The 16,646-nt window shown below is 39.8% G+C and overlaps 1 protein-coding gene across 1 annotated transcript in view; it reads right to left on the reverse strand.

Annotated features, from left to right (window-relative positions):
• SLC44A5 (solute carrier family 44 member 5) overlaps window positions 1-16,646 on the reverse strand; it is a 71,408-nt gene that overhangs the window by 38,710 nt on the left and 16,052 nt on the right. Inside the window, 1 exon segment of the mRNA XM_032117206.1 lies at window positions 718-766. Within this exon segment, the coding sequence (XP_031973097.1) occupies window positions 718-766 (49 nt within the window).

The following is a 16,646-nucleotide window of genomic DNA, read 5'->3' on the forward strand; positions in this document are numbered from 1 at the left end:
GGGACGAACTCCCTAAACAAGTATTTCTATTTATTTCTAAAATTATTAGCTTTCAGAAAGGAAGGAATACATCCTGCATAGATAAGAACAGTATGTGTCTTCAAATGATAGTATGACAAGACTGCAGTGTTCTTCTCTGTCATAAATTTTCTCTTGAGAATGATAAAACTGAAGTAACTTGTGGTTCTCTAATTTATTCTTCTCAGTAGATAAGGACAGCAGATGCTAGTTTAGAACTTAGCTCTCTAAATCCGGAAAAACACTGAAAAATTGCCCATGATTAAAAGTTGGACTTGATGATCTTGGAGGCATTTTCCAACCTTAGTGATTCTATGATTTCCTTAGATGCTTTCTGAGCAATTTTGCTCTGCTTGTAAACTAATGAACCTTCTAAGTGGTAACATGTTTTCAATCCACATTTCATAAAACTAAGTGAAGTCCAGCCAGGTGGTTCTGGTAGGAGGCTGTCACAAAGAAGTATATCAGAACTACTACACAAGGTAAAATGGCAGATTCTAGTCAATACCAGCCACACAAAATAAAAGGACTTAAGAGAACCCAGCTTAATACTCCCCACTAATCATACATCCTCAAGGGTAGTAAAGATGGTGTTCTGGATTTAGAAGACTTGCAGAATCAAATTTACAAGTTTTGCTAACAAAATTTTTTACCCCCTGTTCACCAAAGGAATTTAACAGAATGAGTTACAATATTTACCTGTTATGAATAGGTCCTCTGAACTTCGGGTCAAATTTCCTTGGTTCACCTGCATTTAAAATAAAACAGTATAAAAACATGTCCTTATTTAAAATAAAATCTGTTCAGAGAGGGATGTTAACATCAGACTTTGAAGAACATCTTCCATATATTCCTATTTAATCAGTTTTGTTAAAATCATTTCATGCGGGCAATACCAGTAACTCACCAATAAAATTACCTAGGTTTTGTCTATGAGACTAAAGCTTTTTTTTCTAACGTATAAAGATTGAGGGCCTCACATTTACCACATGATAAATTACCTTTCATATACATCCTATGACTACGCCTATGCATAGGTTCACAATCTATTTGAGATACAAGGATTATGTCTCCCAGTCACTGGCTAAGTGTGTTTGACAGTGAGTAAATGAACCTACCTCTCCGCAGTTACAGGCTATGTGCTTCTCATTTTTCTCTAGAATCATAGAATGTTAAAGGGTTGCAAGGGACTTGAAATATAATCTAGTCCCAACGCCTCCTGCCATGGGCAGGGACACCTCCCACTAGACTAGGTTGCTCAGAGCCCCATCCAACCTGACCTAGTACACTGCAAGGGTTGAGGCATCCACAGCCTCCATGGGCAATCTGTTCATGTCTCATTTCTTAATATCTGACCTAAATTTCTCCTCTTTCAAATTGTACATATTATTCCTTGTCCTGTCACTACAGTTGCTGATAAAAAAATCCCTCTCCAGCTTCTTTGTACTACCTCTTCAGATACTGAAAGGTTCCTAAGAGGTCTTCATGTAACCATCTCTTCTCCAGGCTGAACAGCCCCAACTTTCTCAGCCTGTCTTTGTAGGGGAGGTGCTCCAATTCTTACTGACTTCATGGCTTCCCCTAGACTTGCTTCAACAGTTCCATGTACTTCTTATTTTGGGTGCACTAGAACTGTACACAGTACTCCAGGTGGAACGTCACAAGAGCAGGGTGAAGGAGGAGAATCACCTCCTTCGACCTGCTGACCATGCTCCTTTGGATGCAGCCCAGGATTCCATCGGTTTCTGGGCTCTAAGTGCTCACTGCTGGCTCCTTTTGAGTTTTTCATCCTCCTCCCAGGGCTCCTCTCATTTACTTCTACATTCAACCTGTTAGTGTGTCTGGGATTTCCATGACCCAGGTGTAGGACCTTGTACTTTGCTTTGTTGAACTCATGACGTTTCCATTGGCCACATCTCAACCATGTCCAAGTCCCTCTGGATCCATCCCTTCCCCCAGCACATGACTGTAGCACACAGTTCAGTGTCATCAGCGAATGTGCTGAGGGTGCCTCGACCCTGCTATTCACGTTGCTGACAAAGATGTGGAACAGTATCAGCCCTAGTACCAACCTCTGAGGGACCCCACTCGTCACAGGTCTCCACACAGACAATGAGCTGTTGACCACACCTTTTTGCATGTGACCACCCAGCCACCGAGTGGTCTATCCATCAAATCTATGTCTCTCTGATTTGGGGACCAGGCTATCATGCGGGACACTGTCAAATGCTTTGCACAAGTTCAGGCAGACAATGCCAGCTGCTCTGCCCCATCCACCAATGCTGCAGCCCCACCAGAGAAGGTCACCAAAATTGTGAGGCACAATTTCCCCTTCATAAAGCTATGTTGGCTGTTAGCAATCACCTCTTTGTTTTCCATGTGCCTTTGCATAGTTTCTAGGACAATCTGCTCCATAATCTTGCCTGGCACAGAGGTGAGAATGACTGGTCTGTAGTTTCCAAGGTCTTCTGCTTTCCCCTTTTTAAAAATGGGGGTTATATTTCCATTTTTCGAATCATCAGGAACTTCACCTATCCCAATTTTTCAAAAATTATGGACAGTGGCTTAGGAACTTTGTCTGCCAGCTCCCTCTGGGCCCACAGATGAATCTCATTAGGTCTCATGAACTTGAGCACATTCAGGTTCCTTAGATTGTCTCAAATCTGATCCTCTTCTATAGTGAGCTCAGGGTCTTCATCCTCTCAGTCCCTGCATTTGCATTTCCCAACTTGGGCAGGGTGGCTGCAGCACTTGCTGTTGAAGACTGAGGCATAGAAGTTGTCTCCCATTTCCTTCTGGAGAGGGCCCACATAATATCTAGTATTTCTCTTGCTTGCAACCTGTCTATAGAAGCCTTTCCTGTTCTCCCTAACATCCCTGGCCAAACTCAATTCTAAGTGGGCCTTGACTTCCCTAAACTTGTCTGTAGCATACCATGTAACATCCCTGTATTCCTCCCACAACACCCGTCTCCATTTCCACCTCTTGAAAGCTTCTTTTTTGCTCTGAGTTTGCTCAGCAGCTCCTTATCCACCCATTCCTGTGATTTTTGCCCAATTTTCTCCTTTTTGGGATGCATTGCTCCTGAGCTTGGAGGAGGTGATCCTTGAAAATCAGTCAGCGTTCTTGGACCACTCTGCCCTCCTGGCTCTATCCCACGGGTCCTTGAAGAGGCCAAAATCTGCTCTCCTAAGGTCCAGGGCAGCAAGCTCGCTGCATGCCCTCCTCACTGCCCTGAGGATCTCAAACTCTACCACCTCATGGTCACTGGAGCCAAGGCTGCCTTGGAGCATCACATTCCCCAGTCTGTACTTAACATTATACTTACAGGTCTTTCAGAATTATTCTTATTTCCCACTGCTTATGTTACAGGACTTTATAGACACAGAGATGCAGGTTTTCCCCATTTTGAATTGGGCTTATCAGATGACAAAGCACAACTGGAGACTGCAGAAATGCAATGCTGATTTTGCTCTACACTATCCTCTATCAGGTGGTGTAACTGCAGCAGCTTCTGCAAAGCCGGAGATGAGGTACAGTGCTCCAAAGCAGGCAGAAGAGCACATGCTTCAAGTGCCTTCTCTAACTCTCAAGTGACTGTACCCACCACATATCCCAGGGCAGAAAGAAAACCAGGTTTTGAAGTTGGTTATGCATACATCCGTGAGATCGTTGCTGCTTTCAATGAATCTCAGAATGATCAGAAGGTGAAGCCAGGTTCCTTGTAGAAACAGGCAGTAACATCTGGCCACAGCTTACAGATGGAAGGAATCAAACATGATGCATCTTTTTAATGTGGCTATCATGGTTAGCATAGTTCCAACTGATTTACTCTACACATAAAAAAAACTATACTAAAAACCTACCAAATACTAACCCACCAACCTGTGCTCCCAATGTGGAACTGAACAAGAGAAATTACAGTATGATCTCACTTGGTAAAGAGTAACAAAAGATTACGGTCAAATTTGAATTTTCAAGTTTTGAGCTACTGTATGAAGAGAAACAAGCAGTTTTCCATTCATCAGACCAAAATTAGGATTTTTCCTTTTGAAGCTATCTATCCAGCTTTACGGGACTTTTTCTTATCAAAGTTCAGTAATTATGAAGACCTACTGAACAAAACTCTGTACAATGAAAAATTACTTCTTCATTCAAATGTCAACACTACAATACAAATTACTGCTTCAGAGTTCATTTTCACTGCTTTCTTAAGGATCTTCTCTTCTGAATATCCCTGGTATTACATGGTGTTACCAGCCTAAATTTCCTCCCCTGTGCCCCAAAGAAAAATACTTATTTTCATCAATTAGAGAACTTCTATTTCTTCAGCAACTTCTCAAAAGCAGAATTTACTTATTAACTAAATGCCAGACTTTGTTCTTGGTTTGTATCAGAAAAACTTTATCAAAATACACACAGACCGGTACAATAAACACAGTAGTTAATAAAATCCTATTCGCCCTTCACGTGAGGTGTTCACATCCACCTTAGCAAGCTCCTACAACAGAAGTATCTTAACACAGAAGAGACCAAAAAATTAAAACTTTAGAGAAGTGACGTATGACAGCAATGCTGGGGAGTGGAAGAAGCTATGCTGTGATACATGATCGGGAAATCAAGTGTACCACACACAATACCTAATGCTGGGCCAACACCTGTATATTGAATGAATCTTTTTGAACACAAATGTCTACAAAATAAATATTCCTACTACAAAATAATTTACCACCGGAACAAATCTGTCTGTTACATCATGGCCTATGGACAAATTCTGGCCTTAAGGCACATTGAAGTTGAACCTCTGTTCATTGCTCATACAGGACCTGTTTAGCACAGAAGAACAGCCACACCAGATCACACAAAAAAATCCACTGAACCCACACCCTGAATCTTAAAAGGAACTATATCTGAGGAGGAATGCAACGCCAAGGCAAACACTGTAGTATTTGGCTAACACTGATATTACAGAGATTTGCAACTGCATTTTTCTTAACTAAAAGTACTCAATTTGCATTTAATAGCTGTGAGTGAATTTTTTTTTAATTCATTGAAAAACTGAGATTCAATGAATCTCTATTTACCTTGCATATACTTTAGCAATCTGCAATGCCCTACATCCCAGAGTACTACAAGTTAAACAGGCATTGAAGTGCTACCTCCTTTTATCTGTTTTAAGCTTGCAGTCAGTCAGTTTATAACTGTACTTTGTAACATGGCAGCATGTTATGCTACCAAAAATGTTACAAGTTATTACACTTAAATGTCCTAGTCTGCTCAAATGTTTCTTGTACACAAGCCATTTCATAGTTTTGGTGATGCTTATATTCCTTTTCTTACCTTTTACAGTGCTACTACAGATCACTAGGAAAGGAGGGGCCAGAACAGCACAGCACAGGATATTCACCACAAATACGGGATGTCATTTATATAATCCTATAATGAATGACTCTTTCTATCTGACCCCAGTCCATTCCTAACAATTCTTTCTTACAGTCTATTTGCTTCTATGGGCAAACATTTTTACTTAGTCATCCATTAAAATTCCAAGTTCTCACTCTTGAATTTTAGTAGTTAGCTTAATCCCACTACTAGAGGAACTTATTCTCCAAAGTTATTCAGTGTTTTCCTTAAAAATTCGAACAATGAAGTAGAATGAACACTTTGAAACTATGCAGGTGACAAGTGTTACAATACTTCTGGAGACAGAAGTATTTATCAAAATGGATTTTGATAAACAACACTTCAAAGTGATTTTTGTAAAGTAACAAAAGTTATAAAGACAAACTCCATTCAGAAATCCATACAGAATAATTGCATTCAAAACCACTATTGAGAAGAATCCTAAAGGATTACAGCACACTACGAAGAGAGAATGAGCCAGCCAAGCAACCTCTGCAAAAAAAGTCACCGTTCCTTGTGCTTGGGAACACATGAGGCCTCAGATGAACAACTATGTCTAGATCATGGCACCAGAATTTCAGAAGATACAAATTGGAGAGAGTGGAGGGACTAATTAAAAAGAAGATACCGGGAGGTTTACAGAAAGCCGTAAATGAATGCAACTTCAAAGCCTGTGATTAAGCAAAGCAGCACAAAATAACAGTCTCCAATCACCATACAAAACTGACAATGATCAGTAGTTCTGTTTTCTCTACCAGTTAGAGAAGCTAACTTCATTTATGGCAAAGATGGTTTATATTAGGCATTAGGAAATCTTTCAGGACACAATTATACACTGGAACATACACTGGAATTTTCATCACCCTAAGCTTTTAAGAAAGGATTACACGAATACCTCTTGGGAAGAGAACAGGAAAACGTAACATCTCAGCACAGAGACAGCCAAATGGATCTAGTAAGTAAGAGGATAAAAACAAAGCACTCCAGAAAGGGAGCTCTGATTCAAATGGAGATTCTCTTCTCCAAAAGCAAGAAGATGGACGCTGTGAGATAGTAACAGCCACTAACAGCTGTAAGATTATTGTGGTACTGCAAACTTCTTCAAAGAACTGTTCCTCACACCAGCAATCTCTATGCTTATGGCGGCATGGTGTAGAGTAACATGGCTCAAACCGCCTTCTCTGCCACTGAGCTCTTGCTATAAATTCATTACAGAATATGGTAGGAAATGGTAACAACAGTCTAAGTCCAAAATACACTAGAATTCACTGTCAGAAGTAGTCTGGATCCCTGGAACACTCATCACCAAAACATATGACACAGCTGATCACAACTGTGATCAGTTTCATGGAACAACAGAAGAAAAAAAAAAAAAAAGAAAAACGCCATTTGTTTAATCTAATTTTTCTAACTTAATTCTAAATTAAATTCAAATTCCCTACTTAATTACTACTATTTTTTAAAAGTTCAGAAGATTTTTTGGGTGTGAATTACTTATGCATCTAGTATCTACATAGTTCCTGGTAAAAGCAAACCACTTCCCCAGCTGCAAAACTCCAAATGTATTTAGAAAGCAAATTCCAAGCTTTGGGAATTTGGTAGGCATAAGGAAGAAAGCAGCGGTGAGGGGGGACTGACACCTTTTGCTGAGGTTAAAAACTGGGATTATATTCGTTCTTTGCAGATAAGACATCTATTTTACAGGCTGCCTTATAATATGGAACTTGTGTATGTTGAAGTATAATATCATAACAAGAAATAACTCACAAGATATTTACCAATTCTGACTCCAAACACCATATGAAGTTGATTGTTACACTTTATCACTGTAAAAATTTTAAAAAACAACTCTAAATTACTTACCTAAAATAAAAATCAACTATATACACATGTAAAATTTACCTTTGATGTGCAATTTAAATAAACTAGCAAATGTCATGCAGGAAAAAATTAGAATATTGCTAATAATTGAAGAAGTTACAGAAAACCATTTGAGTCTAGATCCAGCCCCATTTAAGTCAACTGAAATAACACAGCTGAAATACATGAGATTTAGATCAGGTGTTTTGAATTGTCCTAAGAAAGCAAGTAAATTACCATGTTTTCCATAGTAGTTTTCTTCATCTCTATCCATGTTACTGTACCTGGATCAGTTAAGCAAGCTGTCTGTGTGAGATACTGACTGTGAACTTCTGTGTTGCTAGTTAGCACACTTTCCCCAGCAAGCAGAAATACAAAAAAATACTATTTAAATAGATTTAAAAATAAAGCTGATTGTCAGGGACTTCTCCAACCAGAAAAGACATTCACAAAGTAGGCAGGACTTTCTGTGAATAGAAAGTTATCGCTAGTGCCTTGGCCACCTACCCAAGCCAGTCTGAACAAAGAGAAATTACTCTTATCAGCTTGCATTAACCTACACTGTATACGCAAAAGGGAAACAGCTGCACCTGAACACCATTTGTGAAATAAACATATGGAAGTCAATACAACCAAAAAAAATTCTGATGATTTGCTTACTGAAAACAAGGTATAGCACTGTTGGCTACATTTTTTGTAGCCTGTGCTACTGTGAATAGTCTTTACATGCAACAGGTAGCCACATCTTTCCTCCTCTATACATATGACTAGCACCCCAAAATTCAAGTCATGTAAGTCTAAAATGTAAACTGTATGTCTGCTGTATACCAAATTTCTGATCTTGTCAAGTGGAAATCTATCTCTAGAAGTAGTCATAATTTACTAAATTATACCTTACTAAGATGTACTTTTTGTATTTCTGCACAGCACAAAAGTGCAGAACAGAAGAGGTAGCACTACAAGGTCTCAGCATTGTTACATTGATACTGTAATGTTTTTATAGTGAAACAAAGTACAAGGCATTATACTCAATTTGTGAAGCCGAAAGCCTGAGGCAATCTCTCCTTTGAAGCCACAAAGGAACAGAATCTACATGTGGTGATCCTGACCAGAATGAAATTTCCATTCTCTGTGGAATATGATTAAAACATCAACTGTAGAATTCTGTAGTGAGAAATGTGTACACTTCTATATGCACTCCTATGATAATGTACAAGACAGGGCTGAACTACATGCTGGTACAAAAAAACCAACATTTTTAAGTCAGCCCTGTCACTGTATAGTACGCAATGACACAGAAGAATAATCTCATATGACAGTTAACCAATGACGCCTGTGATACAAAGTCACAGCCCATTTTGTTATCACAGAACTTAGCAACAATGCTCTAATGTTTACCGAATGAGATATTTAGTATAACCAGTATCAGGCAAACAAGGTAAAAGTAAAGATGTAGGCTGACCTCCTGCAAAGCATTAACGGTTGACTGAACTCTCATACTCAACTACCTCCCAAGACTTCCCGTCATTCTTAGGAAAAAAACAAACAAACAAACAAACAAAAAAAACCAACAACCAGAAATGCAGTGAAGCCACATGACTGATTTTACTGTACTCCCACTCAAGTTTGCACCTCTGTGAAGGGCTGCTTCAATAAATCTCAATATAGTAAAAGAACAGAAGGTGCTGAACAGACAGTGCTAAGCAAAAATGCACAGTAACTAACATGCATTTGGTCAGCAATATATTACTCAACTCCAATAAAATGCTATTTCTAGTTTGATAACTATTAGTTTCTTCAGGTTTTTTCCTGGTGTTTGGTCAACAATGACACGTGCCAGTGACTAGAATAGGTACAGCTTTTAAAGAGAATAGTGGTTTTATTAGCAAGCCGTTGGAGCTGCATGTGCAGGCGCTGCTCCCCTCTACTGGAGCACATCAGTCAGTTCAAGTAATTCAAAGTACTGCTAGAAAAGGCTTCAGCAACAGTAATGCCTCCCCGTACTCAAGCTGCTAATTGATGCTCAAAGATGCAAGTGCACAAGACAATGAACTAGGCTGCTAACAAATGCACGGGGTGTAGTAGGACTGAAAGAGGTTCATCCCAGTTGTGTTTGTCTAAAAAATCACGTTAAGATTTTGATGCTTCTGCCCATCTATTCTGGGTAGGATTATAAAAAAAAAAAAAAACAACCAACACAAGTTCCTGCACAACTGATCTATCCCTTTCAGAAGCAGCAACTTCTTGAACATATATAAAAGCCTAATCTTTTCAAGGTTAACAGTCTTAATTTTGGAAAGAATCCAAATAAATGTTTGAAATGTACTGCTGTTTAGTGGTAGCCAATTTAATTTTACTTAGAAGATTTTTTAGGTAAACTTAAGGTATATTTTAAGCCACCTGTAATATTCCTTATGCGGACACAGCCTAATAATCCTAGTAATGTAAAATAATACATTACTACTGTAAGACACAAATGTGTTGAAGCAGTCTAGTAAGTCAAAAGGTTGACATTAATAGAAAAACAACTCTTTCAGTAAGTCTCGTACCAGGTTTACTGGCATGCTGGGGGTTTTTCCTCTTTGAAAGATTCAGGTATAACTTATTTCTTATAAGATCATGCACACATAAATTGCAATTATAATAAAATACACTTATGATTCCTTTCCTGTGTAATAAACCATACTAAATGGTAGCTGCCTTTGAAATATGTTTTATGTGCCAGTACAAGTCTTTATGGACTGCCATTAATGCTGTTGATACTGGCTCATGACTTGCAAAAAATGGAAGGGTGAAGAGGGAAGAGAAGTGGTAGATGAGACAAGTCACCTCGTCACTTAAGTGTCCTTTTCTTTACACAGCTGCAAGGGCACAGATCTTAATGTGCAGGTCAGTTTCCTACTCACACTTAGTCCAAGTTTCAAAAGTGACTATCGCTGACTTACAGTGAAGCTGAGGGCATTCAGCACTGCTCACAGACCAAGTGCCACTGCTGCAAGTCTTACCAAAGGACAGAATAAAGGAAGAGGAGGTAAAAAACACAACACAGTGAAAGGCAAGGGTTTAAGGTCTCAAGCAGACCAAACTACTATGTGCTATTTAGTTTGACCCATCATTCAGACTCCTTTGCTTCCCAAGCAGTCTGGGTCATGTGCACTACATAAAGAGAATTACCCAGGAATCCTGAGGTCAGTGACAGTTCAGTGGAAAAGGCTGACCGTTTTTCTACTGTGGTTAAAAAACCCTAAATCAAACTCTAAGAATGAAATTATTATCATTGCATTCTCCTAATTAGTCATGTATCTGAAGAAGTATGGTATACTCCATGTCACAGCCACAGGACAAAGTGAATGACAACGCATCATACTTACAGATGACTATCAGCCAAAAACTGCAATATTTTTCCCTGATGGGGACTGTACAATTAACATGCTGTCCATGTTCACTTAACATTAGACAAAACATCACCAGCATGATATAATCAAATGTCAAAGGTCCACACCTAACATTCTCCTAACAGTAGCGATGGCACAGGCTATTAGGCAGGTATTGAAATACACCAGTTGTCAAACAACTACCCTCAGAAAGGGAACTGAAAGTGTATACAGTTAAGGTATTACAAGCAAATTATCACTGAACTGCAATTCTGCCATGCAATCGAAGTCACCAATAGCTAGTGGAAGTTTTACAGTTCTCTGAACAACAAACAAAACATTCCAAGCAGTTTGGGTCACGTACAGAGCTTCATTACCGTTTCCATCTCAATGCGCTTATTAGCTGTTCCCCCAAATTCCTCTTTGCAGCTGAAATTGTCTGCTCTTTTTTTCCCAGCTTCCATTTCTTATTCTTGCTCTGGGACTAATGCAGCAACAAGTTTCATGGAATATCCAAGCAAAGACACAGCTACCAAGATGCTTCTGAAATGGTATGATGTGTGGGAAGAGTACTTCTCTGCAAACTCAACTATTCCACAAGACTTTTTTTTCCAAGTGAGTGGGCCCAGGAGACTGGGTGAACTCTAGAACAAAGCAAGTTCTGTTCATTAGTTATGTTTGATGTAACTGTTTTGTTAAATATTTCCTTTCCCCAAATTCTGAAGTATTAATCCAGCTAGAAAGGGCTCTTCGTCTTGAAACACACTCTCATGCTTTAGGAAAAAAAGCATCTAAAATACAGTCTTTGACAATGCTTTACCCAGAAAAATTGATGTTTTGAAATAATCAGATGCTTCCTACTCAGGATCAGAAAATGCCATAGTTTTCTGTTTCTAGGCTGCATCACTCCAGCTGACCTAGAATGACAGATGACAGCTAATGATTTTTTTCTCCTAGCAGAGTCTCTAACCCCAAATACTTTATACCACTACATATCATTGCAACCTTTTCTACTTATGCTGTAAAATGCTGCATGCAGATACCCTGCCAAGATCTTTTCTATAAGTCATTAAAATAGCACTTTCATAATCTCAGAGGGAGGGTATTATCTTCAGCATCTACTATTAATAACCACAACACAGCACTGTTGCTACTGGGAAAAAAAGTGCAACTGTACACATTTTTTAGATATAAAAATGCCAGGTGGATGAAACAAGAGCTGGATTATTCTGGATTTTGTGTACATCATCTATCTGCCACTATTTTTATTTGTACAAATGCATTCAATTACTTTGAAAACAAGAGAACAGTCAGACTCACAACCTTATGAATAAACTAGTGTCTAATTCACAAAAGCCATGTTGAAACTGCAGTAATCAGAGCCTTAACCGCAATGCATAAATTTTGAAGATCTGTCTTTCTCTGTATATCAGGCCTTTTCTAATGGCTGTGTATTAAACCAAGAATGGTCAGTGGTTGCCTGTATTTGTTTAATGAGCTGACTTTTTTTTTCTGAAAGCTTGACATCAAAATTCCTAATGTAACATGTTGGTACAATGTTCAATATAAAATGAACATAGGTATCATATGTCTCAAGTTGTTCCATAATTCCAATACTTGTCAGTCAGTATTACTTACACAAGTCTCAGAATAATAAGATCAGGTTCTATCCTTTCCCTCCCCTCCTCCCTGCATGGCCTTTTTAAACATTTAGAAATGCAGCTTGTGTCCTGAAGACAACGAATCAGGCATCCAAATTTTAAAGACAATTACCTCTGTTTTATCTCCTCTTGTGGTTCTTCATGTCTCAGAGACACTGTACCTGGTGTGCACTACCCTGTTCCTGATGTAGTGCACATGTACTACACTTCCACTTCAGCAGGAAGTGCCTGCTGAGCACATTCAGAAACTGGTGACTTCACTGTTACAATTAGGACCCCACTTTTAAGAGGAACTGTGTTCCTGCAGGTAAACATAGGAATTTGAAAATAATCTTCACACAATTACAGAATGTACTGAGTTGGAAGGGATCAACCTCAAGGATCGAGTCCAACACCCAACCCTGCATGGCACCATCCCCAAGAGTCACATCATGTGCCCAAGAGTATTGTCCAAATGCTTCTTGAACTCTGTCAGGCTTGGTGCTGCCACCACTTCCCTGGGGAGTCCATTCCAGTGCCCAACCACCCTCTGGGAAGAACCTTTTTCTAATATCCAACCTAAACCTCCCCTAACACAACTTCAGGCCATTCCCTCAGGCCCTGGCACTGGGCACCAGAGAGAAGAGATCAGGGTCTGTCCCTCCTCTTCCCCTCACAAGGAAGTTGTAGATGCAATGAAGTCTCCCCTCAGTCTCCTCTTCTCCAGCCTGAACAGGACAAGTGATCTCAGTGGCTCTTCACATGGCTTCCCCTCAAGGCCCTTCACCATCTTTGTTGCCCTTCTTTGGATGCTCTCTAAGAGCTTAATATCCTCCTCACATTGTGGTGACCAAAACTGCACACAATACTCAAGGTGAGGCCGGCCCGGTGCAGAGCAGAGCGGTACAATCCCTTCCCTTACCCGGCTGGCGATGCTGGGCCTGATGCACCCCAGGACATGGGTGGCCCCCCCGGCTGCCAGGGCACTGCTGACTCGTACTTCAACTTTCTGTCAACCAGGATTCCCAGGACCCTTTCCACGGCACTGCTTTCCAGGTTCTCATTCCCCAGTCTGTCCATACATCCCAAGTGCAGAATCTGGCACTTTCCTTTGTCGAACTTCATATGGTTGGTGACTGCACAGTCCTCTAGCTTGTCTTCTGGTTTTTCAGACAACAACAACAAACCCCTCATCACTATTACTACAAAATTAAATGAGTCTGATACTGAAATCAAATGGAAGGCGTAAAATAAATAAGATAACCTTTATCTCTAGAACCAGTTATGATTTATGGTTAAGGGGAAAGCAGACTATTAATACCCTTTCACAATTCATTTTTGGGACTAACAATTTATACCACTAAATCTTTATAGCACAAGGTTCAAATTCCACAAAACATTTACATCTTGTGGACTCTAACCTTTGCTAATTACTTTAATTTTCTGCAAGATGGATGCTTGGTCCTACATGATTAGTTACTCCAAAATGTAGACAATTCATAGATTTTTCACAATTGTCTATTAAGAACTAAGAACACATAATAATTTTAAATTGTCTTTTATTTCCTATTGATTTTTATACTAACAAGTATCCACTGGAAAACAACTATCATAACCTAGTTAGAACCTTCCATTTAAAACTTTTGCAGCAAATTTAAAATTTCTTTTAGATGCAAACAGAATACTGGAAGTGGCATTACAAATTATATTTTCCTTCTATTGAAGTAGAAGCATTTCAGTAAGAACTTTGTAGCATTGGTTCAGTTCAAAACCAGAGAAATTACATGAGACTATTCTGCAAAAGAAATATACACATAAAGTTCTGCTTTTTAAAATAACATTAAGAAATTACAAAAAAAAAATTAAAGTTGTAAGCCAGACATCCTGATTCACTCAAGATAAACTACTGTCTCTCACCCTTTGTTTTTCAATAGAATATACAAATATCCACTCCCACAGTCCTTTATTTTGAGGGAAAAGGGGACACAAATCTATAAAGTATGGTCTTATAAAGTAGCACAAAGTCTCTGGAAAAATTGTCACTAGTAATTAAATGCACAGCTTCCAGAAACTCTTAGCCCTACAGTCTAGGAGAATCTGGCATGGGAACCACACCCAGCTATGATGGCTGATTACTAGAGGAGACAGAAAACCATCCAGAAAATATCCCTTTATAGCTTGGAGAATTAGTAAAATTTTAATCAGTTTCTTTAACAAGTCCTTGGATGCCATTATTGTACAACAAGCTGTTGCAACACGTTTTCTGTGGGTGTCATCACCATTCTCCTTGCATTCTGTATCTGAAATAAAACCATTCTTTTGCTTAGAGAGACTGAAAAACTGGACGTAAAGCAAGACCTTTTCTGCCCTAGTTCAGGTCTACGCCTCAGGCATCCCCTTTCGGTGCACACCTGAGTGAGAGAAGTGCTAATGCCAAGCCCTGCGAGCTCTCTGCTCTGCCCCAGGCCTGGGCTCAGCACGGCCACGACACGTCCTCCGTCAGCCGTCTATGGAAAGGCTCCGGAGCCGCCAGGACGCCTCAGCAGGGGCCGATCCCCTTCGGGAGCCCCGCCCAAGCCCCAGCTCGGCCGTGCCCTCGCCAGGCACAGCCCAGGCCGCTTCGCGTTCCTGCCCGAGGCCACGGAGTCGTCCGACCCTACTCAGCCCACGGGGCCCGTGGTCCCGCTCTACCCTGCCCTGCGCCAGCCCTGCCTCCCGGCCGCAGGCTACCCCAGCCCCGGGCTCGCGTTCACCTGCTGGCCTTGCTGGGCGCCATCCAACAGGCCCTGCCTGCCAGCCCAGTCCCGGCACTCGTGGCCCAGCTCTCAAGGCAAACTTTGATCTGGCAGCAGGATGGTTACACAGAGAGTGACTAATTAATTTTTCTCAAAGAACAACGTAACAGAAGTTCAAGCATCTTTAACATTAGTAAAACATTTTCTCTCAAAAGAATACCCTCCACAGCAACTGAAGGGTGGTTTCACCCAAACATTGCTGAATACCAATAGATCATGTCTGCAGAGCAGTGTCTGGTAAATTACACTACATAAAGCTGGACAATTTAACATATGACATGGGCTAGTTCAAGGCATTTCCAAAGCTAGAAAATGTCTTATTTTGCCTTTACAAAGGGCGTGCTTTGAACCAAGCACCCACAGTTTCAGCTGCCCAAATGCGTGACCAACTTTTGTACTTGGTTACTAGTATTCAGTATGGTATTAGAATACAAAAATAAAACCATTCAGATGGGGATTTGGTGAATCATGACTGTTGCTGCTTTAACAGAGGTTAAAATTTATGTCTATTGAACACTGTACATAAGATGCATTATTATCAATGTCTGTCTTTCTGTACAGTCTCTGTACAGCATACTGTCTGGTATAATGAACAAAGCACCAGCTCTCCCTGTTTTTTTCTGAACCATTAGATATACAGTGACAATTAAGAGTTTGTAAGGCTATATTAATTAGATCCAGTATTTTAACAGGCAGGCACATTTTCATTTATTTTGCCTTCATTTCTGAGACTTCTGCCACTTACTGTAGGATGCGCTCTGCAGTCTTAGCAGTGTCAACAATGGCCCTGCATCTGGAACAGTGAATATATTCTCAAAATTATAATACAGACAGATGCCTGTATTATTTAAGAATTTATTTGAGCAAATACAGTTGCTTAGAAATGGTCAGAAGCCACCCTTTATTCCAAGATTTTTCACTTATTAATAAAAACAGACTTCCACTGTATTCTCTATTTTGTCTTCATTAAAAAAATCGTCTGGAATCAAAAGCTTGACTTTACACAGAGCCAAATGTGTTCTTAGACAAAAGAAGAGGACTGTGACTACTGATGTTTTCTGTTTCTATAGGCTTCTAACGGAACAATATATTATGCTAAGTTGGTCTGCATCCTTTGAGCCAGGTTCTATTCCTAGGACTGTTAGCAAAAAAATAATCCAATATTAGTAACAGGTTTTTATTCCTCAAAGGAACTTGTTGGCATTTCCAACATACACAATTAATGCGATATTGTTACACACTAATGCAGAAAACAATGTCTCCATGCATTTCGCTATTAGGTATTACAACAAAAAAAATTATTATTTGAATGGTGATCTGAAAACTATTTGAGTAATTTTGGATGTAAGAGGACTAAGTCTGGAAAATTTCACGTTAGCTAGGTATCTGTAAAAACTGATACACTGTGACTCCTAAACCCATACACAGACTGACTTGCAATGCCACTATACTGAGCACTGTGCATTATAAGAAAAGTCTTTCTAGGAAACAACCTGTTTCTGCCAAAGCAGATGTCAAGTTAGTGTCTAAAGCACAGAACTGGCTGATTCCCCCTC

Source organism: Corvus moneduloides, chromosome 9, assembly GCF_009650955.1.
Source record: "Corvus moneduloides isolate bCorMon1 chromosome 9, bCorMon1.pri, whole genome shotgun sequence".
NCBI classification, from domain to species: Eukaryota; Metazoa; Chordata; class Aves; order Passeriformes; family Corvidae; genus Corvus; species Corvus moneduloides.